Raw genomic sequence first — 27,044 nt, forward strand, 5'->3', positions numbered from 1 at the left:
AATTATGTGGCCCATCTCCCTCTGCATGACACTGCAGGGAGAAAAGTGACCTTCAATCAACAGTGAGTGCTGTACGTGTCTGTTTTACCCAAGAAACCCAATATCCACATCAGCTCAAGCATATCCCGATACAGTTACACAGACACTAACCACATGGGCAGGTCTGCAAATTTGTGTTCTGTTGCCTCTGGTTTTATTGTCCACTCACCATTCAGGGTCAACCGGGGTGATATCTATCCTAGGAGGGGCTCCAAAGGGCAAGGATGTTGGCCTCGTCATGATTTCGTCATCAGGTGTCCGCGACCTCTCCCCCTGGCGCCATGACAACGGGGGTAGCTGCAGGTTGCCTGAGAAACGCCGCCGGCCACGGCGCAGGTCAACGCCCAGTGTGCAGGACGGAGATGTGAAGGACTCGCTGAGGCAGCAATCTGGAGGCTCTTTGCAGTCCTGGAAGAGAGAGAAGTGCATGAAATTATAGAAGACACTTTTAATATTCATGTAGACTCAAAGAGAATGTGTGATATATGGAATGAATGGAGATAATAGAACATTAAAGATATAGTGCAGAACTGAACTTATCAAATACATCTTCCTTTCAATTCAAAGTAAATCCTGCGTTTAAAATTCCAGAACTTTTTTCTCCAGCTTATCAAATATTTGCCCACTAGGGGGTGCCACAGGCCTGTTTCTGAGTAAAGATTGCATTGCATACAGTAAGTAAAGGCTACACCTCATCTTCTGTTGACCATTTGACACTTTGCTCATCCTCTTGTCTCAAACTCATATAGAAAATGTAGAAAAATCCTACAAAACACAAATTTGCATTATGAGAAACGTTATTCACCAAAGCCTTGACAACCCGATGACTTAAATATATTAAAACCAGATCGGCTAAAAAATCCCTTTACCATACAGTGTAACAGCATGAATCCTACAGGATTCATAATCTCTTCCCACACATATCCCTCTTCTCTTTCCTTCCGCCTCATTTGCTGGTTTAATTTGTCTAGTGTGTGTTGTCCCTGGCAAACTGATTGCAGGGCAGACACAACATGTTGATTTCTCAGTTGCACAGTTGAACGTAGATGCAAGTCTAAAGGTCGAAATACTTCATCTCTGTTGTCTCATCACCTTGGGTTTGTAGTTCTGATACAGGGCCATATTTATGGGGCATCTCAGAGACAGGAGTCTTTGTTATAGCTTTTATCCACCGCTACACTTTTTACAATCAATGCATTTCCCCTCTTTTCAATTGTTATTCAAAAAATCAATTCTATCAAACTCTGTCTGGTAAGTCCAATCTTTAACAAAGCCATCCCAAAAGCTGCTGATCAAATATGTTCTGGGCTTGTTATTTATTTCAGGAAGCACATCTTTGAGAAGCTAAATGTGTTGCAGCCAAGAGGCAGCACCTCATCATGTGCTCAGCAGCAAACTGAGGCATGCATAGAATCCACCTGCACCTGTTACCTGTACCAGAGTTCACCCAGTGCCACACTAACACCAAATGTTCACCAGTGTTCCCCAAACGTCTTAACCATCGCCATCCAATTCAGAATAGGCTCTTACAGCGAGAACAGAGTTCCTACTGCTGTTTCTACATCGCCTCTTCTTCTCTTAAACAGGTCAACCAGCCATCTGGTGGCTCAAAGGTAAACTGCCAATATGAATGTAGTTTTCAAGACATCTGACTAACAGTTTATCCATGTGGGCTGTAGGACGGCTGAAGTCAATTGTCAGTTGCAGCTCCGTCGACATCATCCTCTCTCAAAGAACAACCTCCTCTGCTTGTTGGTAGTGTAGTTGCAAAACCTCTGAGGCAGGAGTGTTTTTAAAATCTGCTCCTGCACTTTACGGGTCTAGTTAAGGTTGGCAGCAGTACAGAGAAAAATAAATAAATAAAAGACCAAATATGTACCGATCCTTTATTTTTAAACTCAATACCTACTGGGTCTCCGGGAGTAGTAAGTCAATTGATTCTTGCTTTACACAAGATGAGACAAAGTGTAGCTGACTTAGTGTGGGAGGTGACTTATTGTTCCGGTTATTTTTCCTTCCAATGGTGAACATGGATACTGAATATTAGGCTCAACTCGCATGTTGGTGGCAACATACAGCAGATGCATTTGAGGACTTGTGGAAAAGTTAGTGCAGATATGTTTAAGGGTAGTGAATAATGTCTGTTCTTTCTGTCTGTCCATGTGTTTTTGTATTAAGCCGTTGTCTAGCAGTGCTATATCCAGCAATCCAGTACCAGAATACTGATATCGCAAGGTTGTACTTGTGTAAGTACTTTAGATTAGTGCACGTTAGTGTCACACTGTTTTCCCTGTGTTTTGGATGTGTGTGGCTAAAGTTGTGCCAATGCTGCAAACCAATTTCCTCTGATAAAGCTAATCAATCAGCCTGCAAATAATATCCATGTGAGGTTTAGCAAGGCTTGTTATATAAAATAAATAATGTTCCTTGATTTAGTTTCGTAAAGTCACAAGCTGACAAGTGTGTCCTACACTTAATTAGAGACCAGCCTCAACGCTATAAGTCCATTGTTTGATTCATTTAAGTATTGACTTGATGCATACAGTTTACAGCCCAAAACTTCAACCCTGATGTAGGCTATTTCATCTACAGCATGATATAGCATTTCCCTGATAATTCAACACATACTGTAAAGAGCCTCTATAAAATAACCACCTGGTTTTGTATAATCCTGTGTAAATTAAATATTTTACAAATGAAGAGTCCTGAGTATTTTGTCATTTAATTACAATCTTTAGTGCAAAATAACCTGATTTTCTGAAAAATGGTATCAATATGTGATTATCATCATCAGTCTGGATGACCTAATTGTGTATCATGATATATTGATGTATGTTTTATTGGTGATATGATTCCATTGAAGACAATGGATGGATGGATGGATGATTCCATTGAAAGATGATAAACTATCATATTGAGTTGTCACCAAGCCCTATTTTTCAGTCAAACATTTAGCCTGTTTTCTAGCGATGATTCTGATATCATCATAATCATTTCAATTTCACAGTCGATAATAAATGTAGTAATGCAATAAAATCCACTGTGACTCATTCCTTGACTCAAATGTGAGAGAAAACACAGTGACAAATCAGCTTGGCAACTGCTATTTATAAAAAAAAAAGAGAGTATAAATACAAGGCAACCATCAAAAGGATTATGGAATAATTATGTAATGAAATACTTACAAAACAGTGACAACCGGATATGTGAAATTAAAATAGCCTGCTGTGCTATTTGTGAGAACAAGGAAGGGAAAGAAACACACATAATTGAAAGTATTGCTTTTGGATGCTGATAAGAGATATTTGCTTTGGGAGATGAGGAGTGAGTAAAGAGGAACAATACTTCTCCGTGAAAGCCCAGGGAGGAGATGGTGTGGTGGAAAGCAAGGACAAAGTGAGATATTGGAGTGAGATATCTGCACTGCAGAGGGGAAAGAGAAAGGAAGAGGGAGATTGGTAATATTAGATGAGACGAGGCCAGGAGAGAGAGAGAAAACAAAATCACATATTGTATAAACAGATGGAGCTCAAAATTAAGTGGCAATCATATCTCAGAGATAGCAATACAGAGAGAGAGAGTGGAGGGGAGAGAGAGTAATAGGACATCATGACCGCACGTATACGACTAAACTTTTTTGAAACGTGAGTCACTTTTTCGTTACAGTTGTGAGGCGGCAGACAACTTGATCGACTGAGAGGAGAAAGAGCCTGAATCAATTCAAATGGTCTGACTCATCAGACGCAAGACTGTGACGAGGCTTTTAATCACTCAAACGTTTTCAAAGATGGGAAATGTCCAGACAGGCATGGATGCAAAGATGTGACTGCAACTCTCACCCGTCTTCTGAAAAAGAAAAAAACAACCCTAACCCGAATGATACATAAGAAAAATGAGGATCTGAGTGAAAGCATTTTGCACTGTGAAAACACTCGTTTCTTCACATGCTCTACCTGCTATCCTGACATGACCCTCATTTGATGTGACGTGTGTGTGTGTGTGTGTGTGTGTGTGTGTGTGTGTGTGTGTGTGTGTGTGTGTGTGTGTGTGTGTGTGTGTGTGTGTGTGTGTGTGTGTGTGTGTGTGTGCGTGTGTGTGTGTGTGTGTGTGTGTGTGTGTGTAATTAATCTTAGTGGTCCCAGGAAGACATAGAGGCCATAAGGTTTGTGCTGCTAATGGACTTCCTAACCTGACGCATCCAGCTCCTGTCCCACACAGTCTCTCTCTCTCACACACACTAACACACACACACACACACACACACACGCGCGCACGCGCAGGCCAGGTCCCAAGGTCGCAGCTGCTGGGTAAGATTAATAAGGAGACGAACAATAATGCACACTTAACAGCCTTGTCGACACTTAATTCATACCCAGATAATACAACACACATCTGTCACAACCTTCTGAGACCTCCTCGCCAGAAAATCACTGGTCATTTGTTCAAACAGTGACCTTTAGCAACCTTTTATGGGCTCGTGATTTATAACGGCAGAGAAACAAACAGCACAGGTTGTAATTACTCATGTCAAGGAGAGAAAAAAACAAAGCAGGAAGGAGCGAGATGTACTTCAAGCACCCTGGAAGAGTGATTTAAAGAGACATTTTACATAAATAAACATACATAATAATCTTGATAAGGATCTCTGGCTCACAGACCTCACAGGGCTGACAGCAGTAAAACAGCAGGATGAGGCGTGCCTTGGGCTGTATTCATTTAAAATCCAACATCTGCTCGCAGGTTTGTGAGGAGGTGTGGATGCGTTTACGCTTTAGAACATAACCACCGTGAAACCATCACAAATGTTTTATTCATCTGATTCCCAGAATTGCTAAACTACAGTGATTTGCATATCTGAATTAAGTTGTATCTAGTTGCAATCAAAGGTGGCGATGGTGATGGTAACTGCTATGTTTCTCCTCAGACCGTCTGAGGTCTGCCAAACGTCGATATGGTGTAATAATGTAACGAATGTATCAGCTTTGAAAACCAGCACCGTAATACTTTTCTACATTCTGAAGCTAAAATTATTATGAAGTGTAAAAATCAGGAGAATTAAATCAAGTTCAAGATTTTTTTTTATGGCTTCACATCTGCTCTCCAATTACTTTCTTTTAACATCTATTGTATTATTTATGCTTTCTCTCTGTAATGGATGAGCATCCTTGACTGGCACCTTTCCCATTTCTCACACAACCCAACCAACACCCAAACCCTCTGCACTCTTGTCATTTCAACACAAAGGAAACAACACAACAGGAAGGATATGAAGAGATGAGCTGAGAAAACAACACCTGCTTCCCATGCAGTCAGAGAGGGGGAGGTATAGAGGAGAGACGGAGAGTGCTGTTGGTAAGGTACGGGAGGTAGGAGGTCTGACGGACAGGAACATATATGAGCTGATAAAAGAAAGATGGGGGCAAACATCTGGGGCAGAGAGAGAATGTGGAAGGGAGAGGATAGCTGCAGAGGAGTGAAAGGAAGAGGAGTGAGAGTGATAGAAAGAGGGTGGGAGGGGAGCACATGGAGAGAAACTGAAAGAGACTGATTAACGTGTAAAATCCGATATTCCGATATATCGGCCGATATTTTATATTTTTTTATTTCAGAAACGCGTAACAAAACATTAACAGATTTCCCTAACATTAGTTATTTGTAGTTATTTACGAGTCTTCACTAAAATAATATGATAATTCAGTTTAAAAATAAACGTGTTTATTTTATTGTCACAACGGAACAGAGGAACATCAAAATATATTATATATAAAATACAAACTTAAGATATAAAACATAAAGTCCTTTGAACAAAAACACAATAACAACAACAACCAAACACAAAGTTACCAGTATTAAAAGACTTGGTAAGCTTCATTAATATAACTTCGAACAAGACTGGAGACAAATTCTGTTAAGTTCTATAAGGGTGTTTCGTCCGTTTTTATTTTATTTTTAAAATATTCATTTATCGGCCATTATTAATGCCAATACCGATACTAACCGATAGTTTGGAAAATGCCTAATATCGGCCGATATATCGGTCGGGCTCTTATTATGAGAGATGAGCATTTTCTACACACACATGAACAGGAACACTCACTATCGCGTGCACAACAAGCACACATACACACATGATGATTGCATATACATGCATGGCTTTCAACTACTTTGTTGGAATGGACAAATAAAATGAACATGACGGTTGATATTTGTGCTCCGAGGGTGTTTGTATGCCAATTGTCCCTTTTTGTAAAAAGAGTTGATGACTTCAGCCGCATCAAAGTTTTCGAAATGAATCAGCAGATTTATTAGCAAATGAATCAAACAATAATATAAAAGTGTCCATTCAAGAAACACTTTGTAAGGCTTTCATGCAACAAGAGATATTGCTGTCGCCTTTGAGTAAACAAACAGTCATTGCAGGACTAATAAACTCCATTTGGATCGATATAGGCTGCTAAAAGTGCTGAAATATTGCCCCCAGATTGACAGGGGAACAGGATATTAATAAAACTGTTTGGTGAATTATTATCTATCCTCTTTTTCTTTTATCATCATCACCGTGTCATAAAATAAATTGCCTTCTTTCCCACTCTAAGGCAACATGTGATTAATTTTGCTTGTCGGGGGGTTGAGCGCAGGAACACTTTCAGTGTAATTCGCTGAAGGCTATTTTCAAGCAATTTCAGCTCCATTCATCTTGTGTGCATGCATGGACGGTTTATTGGAGATGTAACCAAGCAGGGGAAGCAGATTGAGATTTAGACTGAATTCATGCTGTTACTCTGTTCTTTTTTTTCCAAGAATCATTCTCCTCCTCCTCAAAAGAAGCATTTTGCTTTATTTATTCCATCAGAGTTTCCATGTCTTGTTAACATCAAGTAAACTCTAAAAATATATAACGGCTTTTATAGTAGATTAATAATCTCCAGCGTAATATAGACATTCATTAAATAGACATTCTGACAAGATTTTCTCCTTTCATTTCAGACTGCCAGGCAGTTGGACAAATCAATCAATTTAAATATTTCAACTTCAGCTTTGGGAGACGGCGATTGATGTTTTTCACAATTTTCTGGCACTTTTATTGAACAAAAGATCAACTGAGTAATTGAAAAAATAATCAGTGACTATTAGATAATGAAATTCATACTTTGTTGCTGAAGTCCCTTTTAAAACAATGGGACAATAGTAAATTAAAAATATAAATGTCTCTCTAAATTACTCATATATGGCATTGTATACAGCTCTGTATTAAAACAAGTTTTTAATTAGAATTCTGCCAAAATTATGAGAAACATGCTTTTCTGCTAATGGATTTCTGAAAGCTAAATTTGCATATTTTGCAATTTGGTTCACTGTGCAGCGTACACATGCATAAACAAATGAATAAACTTTTAAAACTTGACATCATCAAGCTCAACAACTGATTTAAAAGTGATATGGATAAAACTGGATTTTAAATGTATTCATGTTCGACTAAATACACTTAACCTGCAGCCTCAGAAGCTAAAGAAATATTGATATCTTACGTTTTTGAAAACCTTATTGTTGATAACACACACAATTTCAGAGAGAATAAAAGGCAACACAAAGCACAATCCATACCACCTATTGAAATAAAATATCCTCTTTTCAGAGAGTACATAACCCTGACAGGCAGAGTGCAGAAGGTCAAAGTTCATAATCCCACGGCGCCGCCACCAGAGAGAGGAGTTATCGTTGCTGTGGCAACCAGCATCAGTCCTCAGACATGAGAGTTGGATGGAGAGGGCAGCGGAGTGTGTTAAGACTGACACAGAGACAGCGGAGGGAGGTGAGATAGATGTCATTAAAGAGAGAGAACAGAGTAAACGGGAACAGGACAGAGTGGAGAGGATGGAAGTGGTGAACTGTTGCTTTCGCTGGCTGAGATTCAACAGAGAGCTCTAATTGGAGAATGAACAGCTGTTCAGTTTGACCCGCGCTCCCTGTCAATACAAGCTCAACTGCCAGAGATAGAGAGTCATAGAGAGAGAGAGAGAGAGAGAGAGTGAGAGAGAGAGTGAGAGAGAGAGAAAGAGAGAGCTGTAGATTCACAGAGAAGAGATGGAAGCTAAAAGAAGTGAGACACTGACAGGAAGAGGCAGCAAGAGGGATAAAGAGTCAAAAGACGTGATAAGCAGATTTATTTATTAAATAGACCATTCGATTTTGATAATATAGAACCTTACATAATATATATTACATTCAAGAAACTACCTGGTTAAATAAGACCCTTCCAGTCCTATAGTTAAAATGACGCTTATAGGTGAAATTGAAGCTATAACCTCCGGCGGACATTTTTACAAGACTTTATGAGAGAAATGTGTGCACAGACACGCTTCCCTGCAGATATTTTAATTGAATGAGTGAAAGGTTGGCCGAATGCTCAAATCACCTGTAATTCTGTTTGTGCCCTTCCATAAAGATCCAGTCACATACCAGTGGTGCCATGCAGTCAAGTCAAAAGCAAGGGAGCGCGCGCACACACACACACACACACGCACACGCACACGCACACACACACACACACACACACACACACACACACACACACACACACACACACACACACACACACACACACACACACACACACACACACACACACACACACACACACACACACAGAGATGGACAGTCAGAGCTGATGAGATCAGAGCTGGTTAGCTGTGATGTGCATGGGAATGAGGTCATTAGGTCTGTGGAGCACAAGGACATTATTGAATCTGTCCACCCTTCAGCACACCACGGTCCAATAACACACACAAGACACACAGGAGTCACACACACTCACATACAAACAGTGCAGAGCAATACAGAGATCCAATCCTTGTGCATACAAAGTCCTAATCACTTGCAGGTACTCACAAACACACCATGCTAATCCAATCCAAACACCAGCATCACGATGGGCCAAATCATTAACACACACATCTGTACACACTTCTACCACTCCAATCTAATCCCTGCATTACCAGATAAACCAAATCCCTTCTGTTCGCGTTCAAATACAATAACAAGGTCCCACCTCAGCACACTTAACCCCATTGATTGAGGAAACACTTAACGCGTTCACTCAAACGTATACACTGTAAATACACAGGTTTTATTGTGCATGGCTAAAAACAAAAGCCCCACAATGAAGAAAGCATTCATTCTCTATTTTTGTTCATATGTTATAACGCCATAAGAGCCTTTACACTCGCAAATCACAATTTTCTCAAAATTACCGATATGTCGGACCCCCTACTGGACCTTTCAAAGTCAAATTTGTGGGAGGCTGAAATTTGTCTTCACAAATTCATTTTCAAACCATTGCTTTAAAAATATCGACAATAACACATCAGAAAACGCATACTTATTTCAAAAGAACAAATTTGACAAAAAAGTGCATTTTGGGAAACATATTTGCATGTGACTATTTGAGTAAATTAGCAATTAGCTTAGCCTTGCATTAAGACTGGAGGCAGGGAGAAACAGCTGACTCTGTCAACACATTGCATCTAACATAATAGAAAGGACAATTAGTGATTTTAGGAGGACTTATGTACCGAACCAACAACTGTTTACTTATCCGCTTGGTACTTCTGTTCTGTGGGTTGCCTGGCAACCTCATTGTGATGACAAGACCCCATCACTGTTTACCATGAAAATGTTGCAGCAAATAACTCCTCATTTCTTATTAGGTTTGTGAACAGATCAAGCAAAAGGGCTGAGTTTAGCCATTGATTTAAATCATGCTAAACTCAGCTGCTACACAAGGGTGGTATCAGTATTATCATCAAACTCTCAGAGAAAGCAGACACGTGTTCAAACATTATGAACTTTTCCTCGAAGTGTATATGCAATACCAAGTTCTATGCATCATTAATGTACTGCCAATGCTTGTTGTGAAGATCTCCCCTGACAGCAGATACTCAGATGATTCATCCGTTATTTATTCTCACATTCCTCCTTCATTTGATAAAATAATCTTTACCAAACTTTAGACACTCAAAGCTGCACGAGATGTGTTGATTTGAGGAGTGGACGTCGAATTTGACTGTGATCAAAGCTCTTTAAAAGGTCTGGAAACAGCCTGGCCTTCATTTTTTTGTTTCTGATCCAGTGGTTGAAAAACACACTACTGAGTCACTCTACAGGAGGGTTTTTTGTTGCTGAAAGCGGCTTAAAGCTTAACAAAAGCAAAACCTTGAAGAAGAGAGGTAAAAATCAAGGTTAGAGGACATGAAGACATGAAGTGACGACACGTGTATGGCAATTGAGTCATCGAAGGAACAATGACAGAGAAAAGTACATTATGTTCAACTCTAGATGAGAGAGAAAGAGATGGAGACTCATTAATGCACACCCACACCTTAAGATATGGACTGTTGGTAAAATGAGTACCACACATCCATGTCTATACAATATGAGCCTGCACTATAGGTGTGCAGGTGGCATACATATGAGCTATAGGTATTCATATTGTTCCTGGCACAGACACACACTATCCCAGGAGTCACGGGAAATGTATTTGTTTTTAAGGTACGGCTTCAGCTACAGTCAAAACACATTGGGCATATTTCAAGCAGTACTAAACACAGCGTGGTATTACTAATTATCAAGGCAAAAGAACACCCTTTATGTTAGTCTACATTAGAATGTGCTGGTTTCCGATGTTTTGGCTGGATCCTGGATTGCTGCTGGACAGTGTCGTCCAGGTGCCGATCTGAGAGCTTCCATCTGGTGGAAGGGACGGAGGCGGGGTGTGCTTATGATAATTGAACTGTCATTGCAATGCATGACACACATTTTCTCCAAACACGGATCAAATGCTTTCCATTTTGTAACCATAAATACCTTAAAATAGCACTCCACAGATTCAGTATTGCACATATTGTCTGACTGCCATAAAACCTGGCGCCTACACCAGAATGCAACTCAACTGCCTACAGTTCAGTCTGTGATTCTGGTGCGTTACGCTAGTAGTGGCTTATGCAGCCTCAAGCTACACAATACTAGTGTTGTCATGATACTGGAATTTCTTTACTTTGATAATACATTGAAGAATATTGATATTTGATACCACTTTTAATAAAATAGGGGAAAATATACAAAATATTGAGGACAAAGTATTTCATATTTTTCTTAAGAGATAAATAGGCTTATAAAAAGACAGGATTTTGCTCCCCCAGAAGAAAATTAAATACATCAATCTGGTGCATTTTGAGAGTAAAATTAAGAGGTTAGATCTAAAAAAAAAAAAAAAAATAGAAAAAGTTATGGAAACGAAATAATTGTGTGCTCTAGTAAAGCATTCAGAGCTGGTCATGGACTACGGCTACAGAGGAAACGCACCCAGCGAAGTGTTAAAAGATTTTAGGGTTATGATGAATCCATGGCAGGTCTGCCTGGATGATCAGGGTGCGGCTGTGTGGGCTCAGCAGCTGTGTGTGTGTGTGTGTGTGTGTGTGTGTGTGTGTGTGTGTGTGTGTGTGTGTGTGTGTGTGTGTGTGTGTGTGTGTGTGTGTGTGTACCTGCTGTCAGAGAGAAGAGTGAGCAAGAAACACAGCTGGTACGGAGTCAACCGTGAGGAAAATGAGTATTGAAATGTATTCAAATATTCAGAATGGTAATGTTTTTTAAAAATCCATAATTTTACAACACTACTCCACACCCCCAGATTTTCTTTTCTCCCCAATTTCAAACTTGCTAGTTTCAGAGCCAACCCGCACTGACTGAAGTGATGTCACTTGAGGCAATCAGACGTCATGCCGCTCCCTCCGGAGACGCAAATAACAAATTAAACTGACGTGTTGTGTAAAATCAGTGGGGTTCCTCTTTACTGTTATACTGCTGCAAGGAAGATATTGTGGGGAAAATAATAAAAGAAAAATGTTCCATGTGTTTCCTACAAAGGCGGTTATTGTGATGGAAAAAGGCATAACATTTTCACTAAAACACAATTCAAACCATGAATATAAGATTTTAGTGAATCAGTTGGCTGTCCGCACACACATAAGGATCGAATCAAGAGAATTGTTGATCAAATTAAGAAGTAGGTGCAGCAGTTGATGGCTGAGGTGCAAAACACTGCACGCTACATGTGCAAACATCAGTACCCGGTGGAGTTTCAACTTCACACCGCATGTACAAGACCTGTGAGTCAGAAAGAAGGGAGAAGACGGGAAGATCAGAGATAAAAGAGAATGGAGCAGATCGGAGCCAACAACACCGAAACGTTGTGCCAAAGATATTACCGAGGCAGAGAGAGAGCCAGCCGAGCACAGAAAAGAGCTGTCAAAACACAGGGTGACTAACAAAGAAAGGAACGATTGAGAGCATTACAAAGAAGGTATACCATCCTGTATCCTCTGTGGATGTGGAGAGCTGCTCATCTCTGCATTATACTCACACTAGAAACTACATTAAGATTAAACTGTTGAAGTCCTACTAAATGCTGATGATCCAAAAATAAATCTGTCCGTCTCTCTCAGTGAGGCTTGTTATGTCTGCTCGGTGTTTGGCTCTTTTTTCAGCAGTGATTATTGATTTAAAGAAGATTTTTTGTTAGATTATCAAGAACAAGTTAGAAGTTAGCTCTCTACCCTGAGCACCAACGAGGTTTCTTTACAGCAAAGGTCCTCGTTTTAAAGTATTCTTCAGTGATGACACCTAAAAGTGACATGTGGGTGTGTCAGCTGATATGATAGACTTACATTGTTGGGAGACACCGTGAGAACGCTCCTGCTCTTCCTCATGTTTCCTCGAGTATCTCCCACGCTGTCCAGCCGCAGCTTCACATCCACACCTGGAAAAATACAAAGACAAATAGACATCAGAGTTCTACTTCCTTATGCAGTGTTTCTGTAACCTTTCCTACATTTTTTGGTACCAAACAACACAAAAACACTCTTTCCAAAACATTTCTCCCTGTGCATCAATTTGAATTGATGACATGTGGAATTGCAGGCATTCTGATTTGAAGAAGAGTAGAGCAAATTAGTCAAAACAAAACAATCTTGCCATTGAGGGGCACTCAGTAAGTCATGCATCAAAACAATTACACTCTACGGCACACTGAATTCCCCCATGAAGCTCTGCTACGTGATAATGTGAAGCATATTCTCAAGGCCCCGCAAAAATAACAGGCAGATAGAAAGGCTGCCAGTCACCTGGGCAACATGAGCGCTCCTTTGTTCAAGTCATTTTTGTTATACGTTTCTTTCCTGTGTCAGCCAAATATCAATGCTAATTATGAGAGATCAAGCTGCTATGTTCGTGGTTTGAGAGTTATTCAACTTAGACCAACAACAACATAAGAACGGGTAAGTACCAGAGGAGGATGCTCCTCCTCTAGTTTTTAAAGGGGCAAAAGGGAGATCGAAATATTAAAAAAGAGAAATTGGTTGCAATGGACATAACCAAATCTTAGTATCATTTATAAAATTATCTTCTCTTGGAAAATTGATCTCTTAAATACTAATCTCTTACACTCCAATCAAAACGTGTTGGCTATACAGCGTGCCAAAAATAAAAGGCGATTTTGTCGTTTAAGAAGCCCGACTCTCGGCTGAGTCTGTTTACTATCTAAAAACCACAAAAATGTTGAAGTTCTAGGGTTGATCAGTGCAACTGTGGGAACCCCACGTTCAACAGCATGTGTGTGTGTGTGTGTGTGTGTGTGTGTGTGTGTGTGTGTGTGTGGTGCAAGAAGAGCACAGAGCTGGAGCTTGAGACACATGAACAAAAACCAGGATGAACACACACATCACACCCATAACCCAATTGTTTGATGAGCTCCCATCACGCCTCCCTCAGCTCTCCATCTGACGTTTTCTAAAGAATATTTCCAATTTCGCTAATCCTTGAGTTTTCTCTATTGCCAGGAGAAATGATACCTTTTCTTTTCATAATTGCTCCTCTGAATAACATAGTCTAATCAAACAGCGAGCTAATGAAACCTGAAGCGGCCTAAATGGTCCATCACACTTTAATTCCCCCCATGCACATCATTCAAAAGCAGCAGGCAGAAGTCCACAGCCATGGATCCTCTCTCTAATGAGCCAATTCAGGGAGTCGTTAAAAGGCCCTCAGAAGGCATACGTTCTCCTGTGACCCACGATGATATGTTTTGTTCCCCTTCAATATAAAGGAAAGAAGGGCGGGAGGGGGAGCATCAGGGTCTGACAGTAAAGACGAAAGTGACTGTTTCAAGGAAGATAAGGCAACATGAGGACGTGGAGGGGTGAACACTAAATATGACTAGATGAGGACTTTCTTTTTAATGGAATAGTTAAACATTTTGATAAATACGCATATTGACTTTCTCGCCATGAGTTCAGCGCTAAGCTCAGCCTGGAGAAACGCAGGAAACAGACCGCCTGGCTCTTTCTCAGAGTTGTGCTAAGCTAAGCTCCAGCTTCAAATTTACTGTATGGTTATCAAGTGTATAAGTTATCAAACTTCTTATCTAACTCTCCACCTTAAAGGAATTAGTGTAATTTCCAAAATGTCAAACTATCCCATAACGTTGTATGCAAACAGAGTAATGTTTGGAGATGTTATATGATGAAGAACTTCAGATTAAACTACTCTTTCTTCATCTAAACAAGTCCATAATTCACTCCACAGATTTTTCACATGCTCTTTATGGTGGTATGGACATCATTTTAATGTACTCTTAGGTTATAACTGCCCTCTCGATCTGAGGATGTTTTGTCTTTAGCCGGAAAGTAAATTATTTTCACTATTTTTTTTTTCATCAAATTAAATGACGAAGGACACTTCATGACCTTGAAGCAGATGGGCATCTTTCAGCTTGAACGAACAGGACAACCTTGGCACCACTATTACATAAAAACACTCCCATCACACCACAGGTAGAGTGAAAGAAGAGCAAGCACTGAGAAAAAGCATGATAGATAACGAATGATTATTAAAAAAAAATTTTTTTTTTACATTTACAACAAAGACGACAGGTAACATTGACAGTTGCTTGCTCAAAGGCTGATGTGTACAACCATTTTATTTTCAACTGACAATGAATGATCACAATCCAAACCTTAACAGTCTTGAAGGAGGTTTAATTACAATGCAATATGAATTTCCTAATTATACTTTGAGCCTATGTTATGGTTATTAGGTGTCTCCAAAACAATCACCTATAAGGAAACAAGGATTGTTCAAATAAACACATTTGTTGGAATAACTGTATCTAAAATGTTCCCTTTCTTCAAAGTCATTAAACATGATGCAGAATTCCCAAACTTTCCATTTAAACACAAACACTGTAAATGGAAAAACATGGTAGCGTGGGAGAAAAACTCTTCAGGTCCAATTCTGTTGAATAGGTGTGATGAGTGTATTTGCATTGACTGAATAGCACCTGCGTCCGGGGGGCAACCGACTCCAGAGACAACAGTCAAATCGGATATCAGAAGGACACTTGATTAGAAGAGAGAGGAATATAAGAATGAGATGAAAATAAAACTGTGGGGTAACTCATTTTCTCCTACAGTAGTTTCGTCACATTACGTTTGGTTAGAAATGTTCTGCTGGAGGACTTTTCATAACATTTTGTTTGGCAATTATTGAGCTCATTAAGCTGAGTGACATGAATGAGGTATTTCATAAAAAAAGATGCCCTGAATACACATTTATTGGAGGGAATAATCAGTGGTAAGGCTCCTCTGAGGGGATAATGATATGTTCCAGTTATCACCATTAGCAAATAATTAGTCGGTATAGAAGACATTTGTGTTTCAGCACATCTGAAAATTGTTCTTGGCAGGACAGATGTAGAAAACATCTTATCAACACAGATGTGTGCTGTAACAGTGTGTGTGTGTGTGTGTGTGTGTGTGTGTGTGTGTGTGTGTGTGTGTGTGTGTGTGTGTGTGTGTGTGTGTGTGTGTGTTATCCTAATTAGCATTACTTCTGCCTAATTAAGAACATTAGGAGAGACAGGTGTTAAGACAGAAAACACAAACACCACCTTGAAAAAAGCAAAAGGAGCCCATGAATGCTCTCTGAATGAAAATAATTCAAATGTGTCAGAATGAACCATTGTAGTTAAAGTGTCCTCGGCTCTTCTAAAATGAGGATGTGGCCTTGCCTTTCACTTGCAGGTCAAACAGAGGGGAGGTAACATTGAGCACGACCTCATACACCTTCAAAAGTGACTACAGCAAATAGGTACACCTATACAGAGGTGTTGGTAGTATTTTGCTTGGCGACAAACCCAAACTTGAAGGAAAACTCAGTGATGATAGTATCGTCACTGAAAATTGGAAAATTGCAAAGTGACTTACATTGCTACAGTTGCATGACTATTCATGAAGGTATAATGTCTATTTTAAAAAGGGAGGTTGGCTCGCTGCAAGAGTTTACTTAATTTGTTTCCCTCAATCATTTTTATGTTTGAAATGTGATATTGTCTGGTCAAACCCAGCTAGAGGCGGTGATGCATTTTCCCCATTGATGAGGAAAGTTTTACTAATTTAAGACAGAATTTGCAGGGCCTCTTGATCATCTATAGCTCAGTCTATATGCAGCTCCACATCATTTACTCTTAGGAAGAATAGGCAGTTTATCAGCAGGTGCGCCTATTATGGCTGCTACATTGTGCAGTATCTCATTGTGCAAACTGGAGAGGCTTTATTCATTTCTAGCAACAGTAAGTGTGCTTTGCTATAAAGCAAACAATTCCTCACCAAGCCATTAGTCAGTCAATGGGTCATAAAGAAGCTGAATACCTGAGAAACACATGTAATTCCCCAGACTGCAGCTCACAGGTATTTAATTTCACCTGTCTCGCAGGGAGGCAATTTCTGGCAGGCGTTACAAATGCCGGGTTCACATGCGACAATGTCATTGGAAGACGTCTTCAACAGAGCATGTCGTGTATCAGCCTAACAGAGCGGAGATAACAAGCTCCATGCCTGACTGACCTGTTGACTGACTGACTTGCAGAGGGAGAATCTGAGCAGCTGGCTGTCTGCCTCTCAGACGAAACAGACTCTGGTCCACGTTTCTGTTACCTGACTTTAGAGCTTCTCTGTTCCACACAGCGTCACAAAGGGTCTGGACGTTTTTGGTCATTTCTTAAGGGAAGTTAAGCTTTGAAATTTGGGGATAAATATTTTGTTGTTAAGTCTATAAATCTCTAGAATATCAACATGTTTCTAAACAGAATGCAGTCTGTTTCAATGTTCTTCCATGGTCTGCTTTTCTAACCTGAAGCCATGGACATATTTGATCCATATCGTCACACGTCTATTGAAAGATCCTAAAAAACACATATCAGGATTCTGGTGCGCTAGTTATCTCATGTTCTGCAAAGGAGCCTGCTACTAAATTCATTCTGCTGCCACCCTGGACATCGTAGCTCCGTTTAAAATGCCTCAAGCTTGTCCAGCTTTAATGAAATCACCTCCATAGGTTTATGACCATGTTGAGAGTATTAGAATGGCGTGTATATGCGCTGAACAGAAATGGACAGCTTGAAAATTATGGTTCAAGGTCAATGCCATTAAAAGGGCCTTTTAGAAGGGTTGTCCTTTCCTGATTGTGTATTGCATTACAGTTAAGTGATTTCTCGAAATTAACTTGAAAATAGGAGCCCGTATTGTGGCCTCATTGCACTAGTTACCTGGTGTTCAGAAATGAAAAATGTATTGCTGGTTTTTTTAATCATCGACCGGCTTTCCTTTAATTACATAATCGACCTCCTCACCCCACACAGGGCCGCTCATACACTCAGATCTACAGACCAGCTGTTCCTCACGGTCCCCCGGGCAAGGCTTGATCCTCATTAATTCATGTAAATACTCACTTTACTTACTCACTTGTAAGCTTAGTGGAAGTCTTACATGACGTGTCTATTCATTGTTCAATATAATGTTGATTTTTCATATCTAATAGAAGGGTTTACAATTATTTCCGCTTATAAATATTATTCATCTTATGATTACAAGAATTGTGCAACCCACGGTTTGCTTTACTGACGTGGAAAAGAATTGGAATCAAATGCTACAGGAACCCAACAGTAGCAGGCAGCTTGTCAGCATCCATTCACTCATTCACTAAGTCTGCCATGCTCTCTAGTTACAATCTAACCCCATGCCACTAGACGAAAGGCGTACAATAACAAACATGAAATGTTGCTCGGACAAAATCTATTTCATCACGTTCTCTGCCCCATCCCAATCAGTCTCTTAAGATTTTCCTGTATCCAATAATCCAACATCTATTTCTTAATAATACACAATCGGATGCCGCAACTGGTCCTATTGTTCTGATAAAAGCAGAAAATATCCAGTGTTCCACATCTGGAAATGTTTACCTCATGATGTTTTTGATAATCATGTTTCTTCATGTGTGCGGGTGCTGGGTGGTAATCGAAAGGGAGCCAGTAACTGAGGCAGATTGAGCAAACACTGTTACTTGAAGACAATGAAGCAAGCAGCTTAAAGTATTTCTAAGAACTAGTTGAGTATTATATTGATTAATACTTTGATGTTGGTAAATACAGCCTTAATACACAATTGAATCCTCAACAGATTCAAACATTGAAACAACAGATACTGTGGAAACATTCAGCAGTGCAAATTTACATGAAAGCTTAGACTTTATAAAAGGGGACATTTAATTTGATTAAACACCATTAGCAGAGACAAGAGGTAACAGGGATGGCAATGGAAGTTCATGAGCCAGTCACTCCACATCATGAAAAACTATGAAATACTTGCTGGAAGAAATTCTACTTGTTAAATAATTCTGTTTTCAAAAATCCTGATCTTTGAGGAAGAATGCACACTGTATGAAGAACCATAGATGCACTTCTATTCAGTGCTGGTATATTGATTGTGAGCGTGGGAATCCATTCCTGTCAGCTGCCATAGTGAAGCCTCATAAAAATGTATATTTAATTTACAGTATTTCAGCAGAAGCATACTCCACAAGCTCATGCTGACATAGAGCAGCTAGGTAGTGTTTCATCATGGGTTCAAAGACACTGTTCAGTTTTTCTTTTCCATAAGGTTTACTGTCTCGAAGTAAAGTGATGCATTGACTGTAGCTGAGGCTGTTGTCAACCTGTGTTCAAAGAGATCAGACAGCTAAATAATACTTCAACATGCCACCACCAAAGAAGAGTTTAAATCATCCCAAACACATTATTCAGTATATATATTCAATATACTCTGTATAACGTAACTACACTATTTATTTTATTTTTTTTTTAAACTACCACCTCACATACATTTACATTTAGGACATTTAGCGGACGCTTTTGTCCAAAGCGGCTTACAATAAGTATTTGTCGAAAGAATGAAACCACAACATATCATTTCAGATAAAGTAAGAGCGAAAAAGTAGAAACAAGTCTTAGGTTCTCATCTGAGTAAAGTAGTAGCTGTTCAGCAAGGATACCTTAAATACAACAGTGCTATAGGTAAGAACATATAAGTGCTTTTTTTCGTGGAACTGAGTCATGCTATGCAGAGTCGAGGTGAAGTCTGACCAGGTGAGTCTTGAGTCTTTTGTGGAAGATGGCAAGTGACTCCTGTCTCCCCTCTGATTTAAATCAGTAAACAGTCCAGTAACCACTGAACCTTAGCTATCCCTCATGTACGCACTAATGTTGGCAGAACTCGTACTATGCACCATTAAAAAGCAATGAACTGCAAAATTCCCTCAAACTAGAGACTTGCATTTCCCTTGGAAATGCTTAAACCTTAATTATGTGATGGTTTTATCACCGTTGTAGTTGTTTTTAATTCCTGTTTGTAGTGTAGTTGTTTTCTGTGTGTTTTGCATGTGCTTGTGAATGCTTCTGATTCTCATGTCTCTCTTGGGAGAGAGATCTTAATCTCAATGAGACGACCTTATTAAATAAAGGTCAAACTCTGTTTTGTTGCTGTGATTTAAACATATTGTCTACCAATCCCATTAGCTCCTGCTAATTTCTGAGAGTATGCCAGTTTTGGACATCTCCATTCATCAATATGTCTATCAGTCAGCAACTTTAATTTTCAAGAACCATCACTTTAATAGATTTTTCAATGTGGGGGAACAGACTTGAGCATTTTACTGTATGCAGAAAAAAGGAAACTTATTTAAACTTACTTTTTATAAACACTGCTCCTTTAATGCAGATGGAAAGACAATAATCACCTTATGTGATGAAAAACTGAGATGGAGCATCCTAGTCAGTGTTTCCCCTACCATTGTACAGGCCTGGCGGCCCGCCAGGCCAAGAAGACCTGCCGCCAGGCCAAAAAAAAAATCAATATACCAAAAATAAGCCACCTATCAATTCATTCATAAATCAATAATCATTTACATTAGGAGCGCCTCCGCGCAGCACAGTAGACTTGCTCCGCAAGACGCGCGGCCGCAACAATCCTCGCCGCGCGCTCCCGCTACTTTTTTCTTCGTGTACTTTACGGGCTTGATGTTGTTCTGATGCCGTTCCGCCTCGTTAAACCACCACGATGTCGCTTTCTACTTTGAAAACACGGAACGTTGACACTGTATTTTGATAAGCTGTTGCACTCTTTAGACTCGTGGTGTGAGCGGAACCGGTCCATAGGGTCCATAATATTTATTTTATTACATTACATTATTATTTATTTTTACATAATAAAAATGCCGCTGTGTGTCTCCGTCCAAAACCCGCTGCGCTCGCGCTGTCTGCTCGCACAGATCCGCTCGTGCGCACATGCGCTGATGCAGGTCGAATGTTGTCGAGAAATATAAGCAGAGACGGCGCTCCTTAAAAATAACATCACGCCATGTGTGTGTAGTATTAGGACGTGATGACGTATGTACAACCGGCCAAAGCCCGTTTGCCCCCCCTCCCCGGGGGGGAGGATTGTTTTTGATAAGATGTGGAACTTTGAGTTAACTGCTGTTGAGTAAACCTATAACTTATATTTTACTTGATAAAATAAGACAATATATGCACTCATATGTCGTTATAGTGTTTTACAGTATCTGTAGCTATTAATGTGATGCTCATCATTTTCCAGACATATTGTTCTGGACCCTGATCATTTCCATCAACCAGCACCTTAATAAGTCACTCTCTCCTTGTGATCTTGAATACACTCTGGTTGAACAAAAATGTTGAATGCAAATATAATAATTGCAGAATTGCAGACTGCTTGCTGTGCCACCTGACTTAATCCAACTGCACCAGTACACCATCCCACGCGTCTCGTCTGTTTAGGGTTTTTTCGGTGGGTACCACCGGGCCTGAAAAAAATTCTAGGGGAAACACTGCTAGTTAAAAATGCTTTAATTTGAGTAAAAAACTTTTTTACATGACTGAAGTGTTAATATAGTGTTTCTCTTGTTGTGGTTGTGTTTTTGTTAATGTTGTTGTGTTTGTGTTAATGTGGTTGTGTTTCGTTTTGTCGTTGTGTTTTTGTTAATATTGTGTTTTTATTAATGTTGTTGTGTTTTTGTTAATGTTGTGTTTTTGTTAATGTGGTTGTGTTTTTATAAATGTGTTTTTGTTTTTGTTAATGTCATTGTGTTTTTGTTAATGTGGTTGTGTTTTTATAAATGTGTTTTTGTTTTTGTTAATGTCATTGTGTTTTTGTTAATGTGGTTATGTTTTTGTTAATGTCGTGTTTCTGTTAATGTGGTTGTTTGTTGTTAATGCCATTGTATTTTTGTTAATGTCGTTGTGTTTTTGATAATGTAGTTGTGTTTTTCTTAATGTGGTTGTGTTTTTGTTAATGTCATGTTTTTCTTTTTGTGGTTGTGTTTTTGTTAATGTCGTTGTGTTTTTGATAATGTCGTTGTGTTTTTGATAATGTAGTTGTGTTTTTCTTAATGTGGTTGTGTTTTTCTTAATGTCATGTTTTTCTTTTTGTGGTTGTGTTTTTGTTAACGTGGTTGTGTTTTTGTTAATGTTAATGTCATTGCTGTTTGCCCGTCAGGGCCACTGTACTCTTCTTCATGGATGTGCAGACAAGAGCAAAATGGAAATAGAATTTACAAGGTTTTTCAGTCCCTTAGGAAAATCCTTTATCCACGTGCACATTGGGAACCTCACACTGCAGTAAAATATGTGGGAATACTATAGCAGAATGTTTTGGTCAGTGCCATAGTGAAGTTGACACACTGGGTAATTACAGCTGTAAATAAAGCCCTAACAATATAAGCATTGGCTTGTTTTTCCCACCACCTATCAAACAGAAAAAAATGTGCTATAATTATTGACTGTGGCTATGAATTTGAGTTGGTGATTTAATTTAATTATCTTTTTATCTATTTTTTATGAGATAATAATGCCACATCTTCTACTATACAAGGCCTTGTTAATTCTCTGGATTCATTCATAAAAAAGGAAAATGCTACCAATCTCAGAAGCTCAATCATTAATATCCTGCTATTTGGAGACTGGAGAATGAAGAAGGAAAGGAGAATGGCTGAAATCAAATGACGGACAGAATCTTATAAGAAAGTGCTCCAATTTGGCATATGTGACATAAGCCTCCTAACGGACATAGCTATTATGACAGGAGCAGTGTAGAAGGTCTGGTACAGACAAGACTGGACAAGACATTCACTTCGTGACATGAAGGTGCCCCCAGTTTGTGTTATACAAGCAAAACAAGCAAACGTATCTTTGTAGTAAAGGTGGCACTGTTTAGTTGCGTTTCGCTGCTGATTGGTAAAAATTGTGTAGCTCAGTTTGCATCTCATTGAGTTTAACATAATTTCCTTTAGCTACATGCACGTTCAGAACATCACAACCTGTATTAGATCAAAGGGAAGTATTAAATAGGTCCTTTTAAATAACTTTTCATTCCCAAACCTTGCTTACAAAGTGCCTACGGTTCGCTTTTTTTTTTTCTCCATCAAAGATTTGTGACACTGAAATACTTTATGGCCTTAACGCATCATTCTGCCACCTACAGTCTCTGTAAGCCTCCCACATTCTGTAGAGGAGGAAGAGTAAGAGCTGTGGAAATGTTTTTTTTTTACAACTGTGGTTTTTAACCTTGGTTTTTTTTTTCCTGAAACTCCTTGATGAAATTCTATTCACTATTCATCTTTAAGTGCACCAAAAGGCTACAGCCGCATAAGAGTTTACTTTAAACCACATTTTTCTCTTTAAGGTCTATTTCTAAACTCCCCTCATGCCAAAGTCTCGGTCTTGAACCAGCTTTTCAAACTTCCCATTTACACCAATTTATCTGCAGACTCCAGTCCACTCTGGGGATTCAACGTTCCTCCCCACAGTGATCATCAGTGTGATCTCTGACTGAAAATTGGTGCTCAGGGAGCTCCCTAATGAGCAAGCGTGTCTCTTTCTTTCCCCTCTGTGTTTTTCTCCCTTCTCCCTTTTCACACCCTGACGTGAATGTTGTCATGTCATACACACAAGAGAATCCAGGTTTCATCCATCCTAGCAACCACTGCTTGAGTTGAAAAACTTGATTAATGTCCCTCATTTATTCGCTCCCTCAAGCAGTGCCATTGTAACGAAGGGGGGCAATCTGAGTGAGATCTGCACTCCTGCTGAGCATCTACTGGAGAACATAAACACTCTACTGGATTTATACCAACTTCATTTTCTTTTTTAATAAGAGGATAAATGGAGGCGAAAGTAGAGAGAAAGGTAATATTACATAAAGAAGCAGACAGACAGAAATGTGTGTTTGATGGATGAAGGTATTTGTGACAATGTCTCTGTAGATCTAACAATTAAAGGTGCAATAACCTCATTAACAAAATGTTTTCTGTTGCTTTTTCCAGGAATCAGACCTGTGTGTACTATTGCCAATACAAGGGCTTTTATCAATAGGTTCAATCATCATTGTGTCAAAATATAGTTAAAATACACCTAACAGATAAAGCAGATTGTTACTTTAAAAACTTAAATGAATATTTATCTTTTTAACCTGGCTAAGGTTCTGCTTCTGCGTTCTGATTATCTTCAGAATGCACTGCATTAACATGAATGAAACAGCTCCATTAAAATCGTGTCACGCATGCTTGAAAGAAACAAAAGGAGAAGTAATGATACAGTAAAGCATAAAGTTTGTGCTTGCTCTGTCTCGTTCCCTCTTTACACACATCCATTCAGCTGACAAGTATTACATCAAACCATTTTCACACAATCTGTTTGATTTGGGAGTATGTACATAGGATGATCATGGGTTAATCCCCAGTGGTTAATCCAAGGTTGGATCAGTCGACAGTCCTGATCATGAAGTCCCCCAAAAGGCAGCAAAACTCCGGCCGATAACCTGCCTCTGCACTACACGGAAGCTGCTTTCAGGCATCATTGCTGCGAAAATGAGTAGGCACGGATTAATACATGAGCAGGGCCCAGAAAGGAGTTGGTAGTATGAACAGATGAGCCAAACACCAGCTACTGGTTGACAAAGCAGTCACACGAGACTGGAAGATCAGGAAATGAGCTGAACAGTAGGCTGGTGGCCAGCGACAGTGCTGGGTCGAACAGTCCCTCTGTCTTACTCACTGTCGCTCCAGAGAAGGTCAAACTACCTGGCTCAGTAACCAGCCATCTGGAGTTGAAAGAAAAATACCCTGCTAATATTACAATGAACAGTATGAGCGCTACTTCTTAACAGGTTTTGTGTAGCACACAGTTCAGTTAGACTGTCTGATGGTAACAGAACGAAAACATTCAGGTAAGTAGGCGAGGTTTGCATTAACAGATGGAGGCAAAAATCTGCAACAGTTCCAAACTAGTGGTGAACCGATTAATCGGACGCCATTTTTGTTATGAAAGGGCCGGTCCAGTTCCGCTCACCCCCTGAGTCTGAAGTGAGGTCCCACCACTGATCTGTAATAGGTCTGTAGCATCAGTGGGTCCCACCCCCTATAGCAATTCTGTGTCTGATTTGTTTAATTAATTAAATTGTTGTATTTTATCAGATGCAAAAAATACAAACAAGGTTCTTTATTTATCACGTGCACAGAGATGCAACGTAAAACATGATAACAACAAAAATCGGCATTATAGATCAGCCACCAGCCGCCTTGCTCGCAATTCCAAAATCTTGTTTTTTACTTTTTTTAATCTTAATTTAATTTAGCTACACATTACTTTTTTATTTTTAAGGCCACTTTGAATAACTTTTACTAATGATTATCCAGAAAAACAACGATTTTGAATTGGGGACGGTCACATTCATTTAGGGACGGGAGGTTGTATTTTGGGATGGATGGAGGGAGGATGGTGATTTTAGTTCATTTAGCTCAAAGCACCCAAGTACACCCTGACAGAACTGCTAGCCACACGCCCGATCATTTATATTTACATTTAGGGCATTTAGCAGACGCTTTTGTCCAAAGCGACTTACAATAAGTAAGATCACGAGGGAGCTCTGGTGCTTAAGCACAAAATATATGAATACACAAATAAATAAACTGCATCTTTTCACAAAACACATCTTGATCAACTACTCTCTATTGCTGCTAAACATTAGAATTACAATGCCACCTAATTAAGTGTGTTGTGGGTAGCCTGATGATGTGATCTGTAGCAGAAAAGCATTGCATCACGTTAATAATTAGGCTACCGTTTGACTTAATCTGGGCACCCACAGGCAGAAAGATAAATCGGCGCCTATGCTGTTAGCATCTGTAGACACGTTATTAATTACAGCTGTGTTTGACCGACCAGATAATCACAGTGAAATCAGCACTCATATGTGGTAGCATACATTAACAACTACAAACGAAGGGCTCATTTGAAAACAAAACAGATAACTCCATTTTTATGCATTTTCCTAAATCATTTTTTCTGTGCAATCCGGGGAATATCAAGCTAGTTTTGGGTTGTTTTGATAAAATATCCCTTTTTCATCAAGCTTTTTTTTTATTTATCTTTTTTCAGTTTTCTCCTTTTTTTCTCTTATGTTTTTGCTTTTGTGGGGGGATCGACCATATAATACAGACAAATGACAGAACAATGGGGAGGGGGGGCTACATGCGGCAAAGCAGGAAAAAATGAGGCATTCAAGCCTCATCAGCACCTTGGATTGCATTAAATCAACCTCATATTATACTTCGTTTTGGACAAGCAAACACAGATTGCAGGTGCACCTAGTGCACAAAGAACATGTAACAACCCAGAGCTGTTGGGAAGAAAAGATAAAAAATAGAGGTCACGCTGAAAATAGAGGTCACGCTGAAAATAAAATGGGAAAGGTTTCAGAGAAGATAAATGTGCAATCTGTTTGATCTGTTGTTTTTAGTCCAGGTGGATGTGCTTTGTTGCTGTCTAATACACTCTACAGCAAACATTTGTAAAAAAAAAAAAAAAACAGAAAAAGAAGGAAGGGCTTAATATGTGAACGATCTGTGTTTACCCAAACTTTATCTGCGTTATGTCACTCACCAGCGTCTCTCACACAAAAAACCAATACACATCCTATCACCAATATACCCGCTTATCTTCACGTCAACATGAGCTGTCGGCCTGGCATGTTAATTACTCTCAATTATCTAGTTCATCTCTCTATTATCGTCAGAGTCAGTGCGTGAGAGGAGGGACACTTTGTTTATTCACACATTTATCTAATAACTAAGATTAATCACAATGGTTTGTGATACTCGTAAGAAGTCAAGGAGAGATGAACAGAGGAAAGAAAACCATATTATAGTGGATGAAATGGGCAACACATCTGTGAGGTACAATAACATAACATAATAAGGCACGTTTGGATACTACAATACGTTTTGAAGCGTTGAGTCTTTAACAGCTAAAACTTCATAACAACTGACTAAACTACTGACTGAATTATACAGGACCTGGTGGTAAGACTGCTTTCTCAGATGTACTGCTCGCTGTGTGTTCAGGCGAGGTTACCCATTCACAAGCAGAACTCCGACACCTGTGGCGGGCTGCTCCTTTCTTGTCACATCATTTGCAATCAAGCCCTCCAAAGATTTGAGATAATTTTATCTCAGCCCAGCAGCCTGCGACCTTCAGGTGCCACCTGACG

At 39.5% G+C, this 27,044-nt stretch overlaps 1 protein-coding gene across 1 annotated transcript in view; it reads right to left on the bottom strand.

The window, feature by feature from the left end:
* pde4ba (phosphodiesterase 4B, cAMP-specific a) overlaps positions 1-12,818 on the bottom strand; it is a 130,420-nt gene extending 117,602 nt beyond the window's left edge. Inside the window, exons 1-2 of the mRNA XM_084010639.1 lie at positions 12,762-12,818; positions 209-447 (exon numbers count right to left, since the gene is read on the bottom strand). Coding sequence (XP_083866765.1) covers positions 209-447; positions 12,762-12,803 — 281 coding nt within the window. The 5' untranslated portion in view covers positions 12,804-12,818. The remainder of the gene's footprint in view (positions 1-208; positions 448-12,761) is intronic.
* Between the last annotated feature and the right edge of the window lie 14,226 nt (positions 12,819-27,044).

This window comes from Eutrigla gurnardus (genome assembly GCF_963514095.1).
Source record: "Eutrigla gurnardus genome assembly, chromosome: 6".
NCBI classification, from domain to species: domain Eukaryota; kingdom Metazoa; phylum Chordata; class Actinopteri; order Perciformes; family Triglidae; genus Eutrigla; species Eutrigla gurnardus.